The sequence below is a fragment of the Psammomys obesus genome, unplaced genomic scaffold (assembly GCF_907164565.1).
Source record: "Psammomys obesus unplaced genomic scaffold, mPsaObe1.curated_primary_1811, whole genome shotgun sequence".
NCBI classification, from domain to species: Eukaryota; Metazoa; Chordata; class Mammalia; order Rodentia; family Muridae; genus Psammomys; species Psammomys obesus.
The window spans coordinates 37104092-37113905 of NW_026596046.1; the positions used below are offsets into that span (position 1 = coordinate 37104092).

General features: G+C 40.9%; 2 protein-coding genes across 2 annotated transcripts in view; both read right to left on the minus strand.

Moving 5' to 3' along the window:
- LOC129688595 (olfactory receptor 51E2) overlaps positions 1-2328 on the minus strand; it is a 4747-nt gene extending 2419 nt beyond the window's left edge. The window contains exon 1 of the mRNA XM_055623524.1: positions 2246-2328. The gene's annotated coding sequence lies outside the window, so the exon portion shown is untranslated. The remainder of the gene's footprint in view (positions 1-2245) is intronic.
- A 6447-nt stretch (positions 2329-8775) lies between these two features.
- LOC129688565 (olfactory receptor 51F2-like) lies at positions 8776-9717 on the minus strand. Its single transcript, XM_055623481.1, is given in 1 exon segment — positions 8776-9717. A coding segment is annotated over 1 exon segment (942 nt).
- Positions 9718-9814: the final 97 nt, after the last annotated feature.

Sequence of the window (9814 nt, forward strand, 5' to 3'; positions counted from 1 at the left end):
TGTGTGTGTGTGTGTGTGTGTGTGTGTGTGTGTGTGTGTGTGTGTGTTTAAGCCCTGATTTGGTAGAGGCACTACTGATTTTTCACTACTCACATCCAACGCTTTCCCTGTCACAATCCTTAATGTGGTGTTTTCAGAGCTGGTTAACCTCAGGAGAGCGGCCTGGCCGTAAGGATTAGGCTTTGATGCCTGGAAGGAAATGGTGCAGGTGTCTTTGTTGACAGTATCCAGGCTATCCAGATTAATTTGTTTATCTCTCCCAGGATTATTTTCCCCTTTCTAGCAAAGGTCTTTGCTAAGGCTTGTTGATGACCTTCAACTTCACCTTAATGGAGAGAGTTCAGAGAACAATAAAGTGAGAGATTTTAAACTAGATTCTCTTCATCTTGAATGAGCAAAGACAGACAGATTAAGGATTCAAAGGTTATAAAACCCATATCAGTGATCTTGATTTTTCTCCACCCTTAAGGCTTGTGCACATAAAAGAACAGCTTCTTCTCACTGATAGATATTGAATTCCCAACCTTGCTACCTGCTGCTGTCAGAGAAAATTTCATTTTTCACTGAGATGCAAAATAGACTCTCTCTTGAGTCCATTTAGCCATCTTTGTATCTATCATAAACAGCCTGTGGGAGAGAATGCAAACGCCCCACCCAATGCCTCCGTGTGGTATGGGCAAAGCTAAGCAGCCTTCCCTGGAGAAAGACCATATTACTTGACCACGGAGCCCGAGAGAAATAGGGACAGCACGAGAAGAAAGCAGCCTGGAGGTGAACCAAGGAGCAAAAGGTCACATTTCATATTCTCAAGGGCTTTTGTGTCACAGATTTGAGGGTCTCCTGGCCAGATTCAGGCACTGTCCTGCACGCCCTACAGAGCATCTGTCTGTTCCTGTATTAAGCTGGTGCTTAATACACACAGCTAGTTTCTCTTCTGTTGTGTGTTATTTTAAAGGAGGCAAGACTAATTTTTTAAAGGCTACATGACCTAAAAAAGTCTACAAAACACTAATATAGGAAATAAAATAGCAAGGTTGTAGCATATGATAGAAGTCAAAAAGCTCAATATTTCCATAATGATAATAATTAAGTATCAGAAAATGGTCTTCCTCCTCCCCTTCCATCTAACCCTAACTTATCAGGTCTCATAAGGAGTGGCTGCATTGCCCTCCTCTCTGGCAAGGCTGCTCCCCCCTCAGGGGGAGGTGATCAAAGAGCCAGCCAGTGAGTTCATGTGGGGCATGGGAGGAGATGAGGAAAGGAGGGTGGGATTGGGAGGGAATGAGAGAGGGGGCTACAGCTGAGATACAAAGTGAATAAATTGTAATTAATATGAAAAATAAAAATTTAATTAAATAAAAAAGAAAATGGTCTTCCAAAATCCTGTTTATTCACAATAGCATCAAAGATAATGCATTTAACCAAAACCAAAAGAAAATTTGTACATTGTTACCCACAAACCTTTGCTGAGAGAAATGAAACAGAATATTTAACAAATGGGTACAATGCACAGTGCTCATGAATTATAACACAAAACTGTGTTACTATTACAGTTTTTCCCTAAGATAATATGCAGACTTACTATAACTGCTGTCAAAGTTTCTTTAGGCTGCTTAAACACTAGCTATTTTAAGGTTGGCATGCAAAGCAATAGATTTTACTATGACATTTTTATAGAAATGTGTTATTGTTCATGGTTCTTATTCAGCTCCTCACCATGCTCTTCCTGGTCCTCTTTACATCCTCAAATATTTCCTCTTTCTGATTCATGTCATAGAAACTGCTCAACCCCTTTTCTATCTTTCTTATTTTAAAGCTCTGTCCTCTCTTTTTAAAGCTTCTTTCCTTTCCTTTTCCTGAATAATCCTCTTTCTACTTTCAAAATAAACACGGGTGTGCAGGCATGCGTGCGCGCACACACACACACACACACACACACACACACACACACACACACACACTCCACACCTAGATTGCGAATACGAGAGCGAAAGGAATTGTCGTTCTAAGTCTAGTTTACTTTGCCTAACATAATGATTCCTAGTTCTATCCTTTTCCTGTACACAGTATTATTTTATTCTTTATAGCTGAACACAATTCTGTTACATACTACCTGACTTTCCAGAGGTTATCAGCTAAAGTGCTGGGGCTTGTCTTATGATGAAGCTTGTAGGTCTTCAGGGTCCCTCAGTGTGGCAGGATCTTTGGTAATATCCTGCCAGATTCCTGGGAAGAGAGCACTCACCTGAAAATGGTGCCGTTCTGCTCAGGGAGGGCAGCTGGATCTGGCTTTCACTTTCTGAAACAGGTCCCTTTATGATGCTGCTCAGTAGGCGCAGGGAGCAGTGGGAATCCCAGCTGATGCTCTAGGGATCTGGCAGACAGAGGAGTGAAATGCTCATGTCCACTCATGTGCTGCTCTCACAGGCTTTCTGCTTTTCCTGCCCAGGGAAGCAATCTCAAAGGGCCAAGGTCTCTGTCGCCATTTAGGCAAATGACACAACAATCGTGGGCCTACTCCTCTGAGCTAATCTAATTTCCATAGCCAGCCACAAGGTTAGCATTTCCTCATTATTTGATCTGATAGGCACAGCAGGCTAAGTGCGTGAATAGTCATGATCATTGAACTCTTGGAGTTCACATCAGCCTTACTTGAAAGAGTTTCATTATTGTCTTCATACTCCCTGCTACTTCTCTTGCAGTTTAAGCATAGCCCCTGATATGATGAAGCCATTTCTTACTATGCCTGTGACATGGGTAATGATGGCTTTGAGGTATGTATTACACAGTGAGAATGCTGGATGGAGAATCTCATGTATTATTTATTTATTCACACACAACAAGTGTTTGCCAAGAGTCTGTAATCTCATAAGCAAAACAGAGAAAATTCACAGGGTTATGAAGTGTAATTTTTAATGAGATATACAGAAACTAAATTAAATTAACATATAAACTAAATAAAATGCTGGATAGTTATTAGGAGAAAACAACAAGGACAATAAGAAACATATTAATCTCAGGAGGAGGAAGTTGATACCTCAGGTGAGGGTGCCTGGTGGAGATACTTGGAGAGAGATATTCCAAGTGAGGGATATATCCATGGAAATATCTGGGGAAGATCATTTCAAGAAGGATCAGAGATGGCAAATAAGTTTCTCAAGGAGCAATTGTGCCTAGTGCTTAGGAACAAGGCAGGCAGTGTACTTGAGGGAGAGAAGAGGGAGAGGGAGGGTGGAATAAAGGAAGATCCTGTGAACTGCCCGTATAGGAACTTAAAGCACCTAACAATCATTTCACACTCTGCCCCCAGACTTTGGAGAGGCTGTAGGTCTTTATACAGAGCTTGATGTAATTCTACAGACTCGTCCTCTAGAACCGTCTCTACCACGTGGGCTTGTTCTTATTGATCCATCATTGTCCATTCTGGACTCTCACTGTTTCTTTATACTGACTTCATACTTTAAAACCTAGCTAAGGCACCACATTTTCCAAGAAGTGGTGTTCCTAAGCTCTCTGATATTTCTTCTCCAGTAACATGTGCCCTCCTTCATACCCAGCCAGGTAGGCCTTTGTCTTTGGTTGGTATTTATCTTGCCTTGTCTCCTATTCTTTCTAGGATTGCCTCACAGATCAATCTTATCTTGTTATTGACATTCTAAAAACAAAAATGTAAGTATTTTCTTGTTAGGTATCAAGATTTATTATGTACCTACATTCAGAAATGTGTTTATTCACTTATTACATAGAAGATGTTTTTTCAATACTGGTTTTATGTAGGCATCACATTGAGTCTAGGGGATACAGACATGAATATAATCAAGTCATTACCCTAAGATACAAAAATAATATCTATACACTCTTTTTAAAAATTTATTTATTTATTAATTACAGTTTATTCACTTTGTATCCCAGCTGTAGCTCCCTCCTTCATCCCCTCCCAAGTCTACCCTCCATCCCTCATCTCCTTCATCTATACACTTTTGACATAATATGAAATAATAACAAATATCAGTGATTTTAACGAAAACTTGAATAGGAACATTAATTTAATCAGGGGTGGGTCCAAGAAAGACCTTTTTTTAATAGTTCACTTCATGTATAAGGGCATTTATAGGTATGTATGCTTGTGCACCTTGTGTCTGCATACCCCAGAAGAAGACATCAGGTCTCCCTGGAACTAGAGTTACAGGTGGTTGTAAGTTTCCATGTGTGTGCTGGGAATTAAACCCCTCGTCCTCTGGAAAAGCATCCAGTGTTCTCATTTGCTGAACCATTTCTCCACCTCTCCTTCCCAAGAAGAGAATTTTTAAGCAGAGATAAACCATAGCAGAAGAAAACAAAATTCTCTGAGTAGTGTTGTTGGAGCCATACGAAAAGAAAAGAGGATTGAGAAGGCAAATAGATGTGAGATAAAGATAAGCTGTGGACTCAAAGCTTAATTTTTTGGACTTAGGAAGGCTTAGAACAGTTCATATCAAGAACATTCTAAGTACATATGTGTATTAAGTTGAATTTCTAGAAGTTGTTGGAGGGATGCATTCCAGGAAGGTAAGGGTAGATGTGCTTATGAATTTAAACTTAAATTGTCTACTTTTTCCTTATCTCTTGCAGTTAATTCTTCAACCCATCTTGTCTAATTTTTCTTTTAATCATATTACCCATGTGACTGTTACAACTCTGGTTCCTAGGAAACTCTCTGACTCATTGTAGAGAACCAGCTTGGTCAGAGCATGCCATTTGCTCTCTAAATTAATTGTTCTCAGTGTCAAGTTGTCCATTCATAATCATGGATGCTTATGAGTTTCCAGGGATGTAGGACATTAGGGCTGTCCACAGGCTGTGTGTACATGTAAGCAGGGAAAATATCTCCAGAAGTGTCATCAAAATCAGAGTCTGACTTTTGAGATTGAGATTCTTTCTTTTCCCCATTAGAATTATTTCCTATTAGGAGAGGGAAATAGAATAAATAGATAAGGATGGAAGAGGAGGATGAAATGGAAAGATCAAATTAGAGGGAAGGGAGAGGGAAGTGTGGGAGAAAATATGGGAGAGATACCTAAAATTCAGGTACATTTGAGGGGGAGTACAGAAATCTAATAGAGTAGAAACTTCCATATGTGTATGTGTATATGCATATGTCTGAGGGAGACCTCAATGAAACCACCAGATAATGGGGAACAGAGTTCTGCCTGGCCACAATTAATACAATAATAAAAAGAAAAATATTTCTTTAATCTTTTGAGATTATAATAGAATTACATTATTTCCCCCTTCTGCTTTCTCTCTTTAAAGGCTCCCATGTACCTATTCTTGCTCTCTTTCAAATGCACGGCCTCTTTTTTCATGAATTGTTACATATGTATATGTATATTCTTACGCGCATAAATCCAACCAGGTCAGTCTGTACTCTTCTTACTTGCTGCATATGTTTTCAGGGTTGACCAGTTGGTATTGGCTAACCAATCAGTGTGCTCTTCCCCAATTTTAAGACTGAATGCTGACATCCTTTGCTCCCAGCTCAAGTCACTCCTTCTCTGTGTCTCACCACAGCTTTCTAAATCCACACTTCATGCAGTGAAGCAGATAAATCTAACATGTAAGCCCATATTCCCTGTCCTTTACATCTTTTCTTCTTAAAATTTCTTCTAAAAAGTTATTTTAGACTTTTATCTTTGCTTCATTATAGCTTATTACTGTATGAGGAGCATGATCCATGAGGTTCAGAGAACAGAATGGAAAGAAACAGAAATTGTGGTTTATTCAAAATACAAACCACCCATGCAAATGACTCCCTAACTTTTTTTTTCTTGTAACTCATGTTTATTAAGGATTTTACAAGGGAAGTTTTGTGTTGGAAAGGAGAGAAATAAAATTGGGTAAGGTGATACTAAGCCAAATGATCAAAGAGGGACACTTTGCATAGCATCTTTCAAAATGAGTTGTTTCATGAATAAATATCTAAGGAAACTCGAAGACTGCTGTATCTTTGTGTGCCATCCAAATGCTTATACATCTTCAAAGGTCTTATTTATTTGTTTGTTGGTTCAGCTGAGGTTAGTGGCAGTATGGAGCTAGGTGTAGCGGCACACACCTGTAGTCCAGGAACTTAAGAGGTTGGGGGAGCTCGCCATGGGGAATTTTGTGACACTATTTCACAACCAAACCAAAACAAAGCCATCAACAAGAAAGGGAGTCTAGAGACACAAGGAGCTGGACATTGTCACTAGAAGAATACAAACAGGACAGCAGTGAATAAGATATAGTTTCTGGTCTTGAGAAGAGAAGTCAGAGCCTGTTGTGGGGAAAAAAACCCCACAAAACTGTTGTAATAGAATCTGAAGAGGATCATCGTGAGAAGTGGGTACAAGGCGATGCTGGTGAATCTCAGTGGGGTAACTGGCAGACTAAAGGGGCCAGGGAGCCTTCTAAGTGGCAACGTGAGGAGAGTGATTGCTTCTGTTGGTGGAGGTAACAGCTTGTGGAAAGTCTTGAAGCGACAGGGAATACTCAGCTAGAAAAAAACCTATGTTTCTCATTGGGCTTGGAGTTTTATTACAGGAGATAAAGGATTCTTAAGAGGTAAATGGAGACAGGACAGACACAAACACACACACACACACACACACACACACACACACACACACACACACACTCTCCAAAACAAAACAAACTACACCCTCCTAGTATACAGTAGGTTCAGTGTTGGAAGTGCTAGGAATTAAAAACAAGGCAGGTAAGCATAGGAGTAAATACTGCCAGGAACTGAGGAAGAATTTTCATTGTTCTGATTATTATTCTTATAATGTTAGGAGTCCTGCAATAAGGTACACTTGAATAAGAACCTGCATGAAGAGAGGATGTAAGCTAAGCGATAGACTCTGGGGGAAAAGCATCATAGGCACAAAGACGGTGAGTGCAAAGTGCAATGCTGTGTAGTGTGCCTGATGACATAAGAAAATATCTGGAGGCTAATATAGATTTACTAGGGTGAATCAAAGGACAGCAGGAAATAGAACTGCAGTAGTGGTAGAGGCTCAAAGCATATATTGTTTCTAATATGCTACTACAATCACTGAATTTTTCTTCTTGGGTACAAAGAGCCCAGGAGAGTGTATTAAACAGGGAATGATAAGATCTGCCATGTGTACAGAAACAATCACTCCTACCTGTAAACTGTGTGAAGGAAGACTCTCCAGAAAGACATTCACAGGTGGCTGCAGGTTCAAGGTGATGGCTAGCCTTCTGATGGTAGCAGTGGAAGCTACGTTCAGTGGGGAACAGGAGTCACAGCAAGGCATAGGAGTTAACTACCCCCTCCCCCGAGGGAGGAGCAGCCTTGCCAGGACACAGAGGAGGACATTGCAGCCAGTCCTGGTGAGACCTGATAGGCTAGGGTCAGATGGAAGGGGAGGTGAACCTCCCCTATCTGTGGACTTGGAGAGGGGCATGGGAGAAAATGAGGGAAAGAGGGTGGGATTGGGAGGGAATGAGGGGGGGTACAGCCGGGATGAAAAGCGAATAAAATGTAATTAATGTAAAAAAATAAAAATTTAATTAAAAAAAAAAAGAGTTAACTACAAGTGTTTCATTTCAACAATCTGGAAAACAGAGTTTCTGGCTAGGGGACCCTGTAATGAGCATATATTTTTAGTGGCAGGACTCTTAGGATTATTTAAGACAATTGTGAGGCATCTGGATATGAACATTGCTATGTCCTGGATGGGAGTTGACTCTAAATGTTAATTTGTGGTTGCCCCACATAGGTGAAACTTATCGTCATAATGGGATGTGAAATGACCAGAAAAAGAAGCATAATAGGAAGAAAAGGCCTAGGAACTAAATTCTGGGATATTTCAACACATGGAAAAAAAGATGATGCTCCTTCCTGAAGCCATAAATTGTAAAAATCCCAATGCCTCCTCTCTAGTTGTTGGTAAGGGGTGTCCCAGAGACCTCAAAAGAATGCAGGCTACTGTCATGGCTCTTAGTTGACCATCAGAACTTGATAGTAAGATCCTATTTCTGAAGACACCACACGCTTTTGTAATAGGACCTGGAGAAATAAAGCTGGTACTGACCTGGAGGCTGCTCTGCTGCTGGCTGGCTCTCATAGTGCCAGATGGCACTCTTCAGGCTGCTGTACAAAAGTCACTGATGGCCCTGCCCAGCTGTGAACATGACAAGCTCTAATAATGATAGAGCTGGCAAGATATACTCATGGGTAAACTTGTGGTGAAATACTTTGGGTGACCAACTGCTTTATGATCTGATTTAAAGCCAACTCCACTGGCTTTATTTATGTCTGTTGTAAATCTGTCAAGAACTCATGGTTGAAGAGATCATAGGCTCTAGGATTAAACTACTATTATCATTTTGCCAAATGGACACAGTATCAAACTGTCTTCTAAATACACATCCCTATACACATAGGAGCTCTCAGTTCTTACCAAAGAAGTTTCTTTGAACAGTGAATGGCAGATAGTTAGAAAATGCTACCTACTTTTCTACAGATGGATGATTTAATATATAATTAATATGAAAATGTAACTGATGTGATGAAATAAGAATGAAAAGACTGTTAACAAGGGTAGGAACACTAGAACAGACAGTGTGGAGAAAGAAGAGCTCCAGACAGAATGCTCCATACTGCTTCCTATATATTGTCCCCGCATCTGTGAAATAAAGGGGCTAATGTCACTGGCATTCTAGATGTCTTCTAGCATTAAATGACAACATGTCCTGAAGCAGGCCATCTGTCTCTAGACCCTTATGATTCTATATTTCTTTAGGACGGAGAACTTTCATCACAGCCTTGCGTATCTGCTTGGTCTTCACACTGTAGATGATGGGGTTCATGACAGGAGGGATCAGCAGGTAGGTGTTAGCAATCATGGTATGGACATAGGGTGGAGCTCTTTTCCCAAATCTGTGGACAAAGGACAAACTGATCAATGGAATGTAGAATATGGCCACAGCCCCAATGTGGGAGATACATGTGCTGAAGGCTTTCTTCCTTTCTTCTGGGGAAGCAATGCCGAGGACAGTTCTAATGATCAGGACATAGGAAAGGAGGATGAGGACCGAGTCCACACCAACAGTAGAAATCATGGCAGTCAGTCCAACTGCACTGTTGATCTTGGTGTCTGTGCACGAGAGCTTCATGACGTCGGGGTGGTAGCAGTAGGAGTGGTGGAGCACGTGGCTGCTGCAGAAGGTCAGTCTCTTAAGAAGGGCAATCATTGGCGTTAACATCACAGTTCCTCTGATGACAATTGCTACCCCAATTTGAGCAATTCTGGAATCAGTTAAAATAGTGGCATATCTAAGGGGATTGGAGATGGCCACACAACGGTCAAAAGCCATAGCCAATAGCACTGAGGATTCCATGACAGTGAAGAGTTTAATGAAGAACATCTGTGACAAGCAGGCATTGAAGCTGATCTCCCTGACATTGAACCAGAAGATCCCCAACATGGTGGCCAGAGTGGAAATGGACAGCCCAAGGTCGGTGGTGGACAGCATGGAGAGGAAATAATACATGGGCTCGTGGAGGCTGGGCTGAGTGATGATGGCGACGAGAATCAGGCTGTTCCCTGAGAGGGCAGTTGCATAAAGAAAGCAGAAGGGAATGGAGATCCAAGTGTGGAAGGCTTCCAGCCCAGGCACACCAGTGAGCAGGAAAATGATGGAAGAAGTTGTGTTCTGGAAAGTTTACATGCTAGATTAAAAGCACAGAAGAGATCTAAAACAAAAAGCTATATTTCTTTGTGTATTCTATTTATAAATAACTTAATCTAACATACGTTTGACCAAA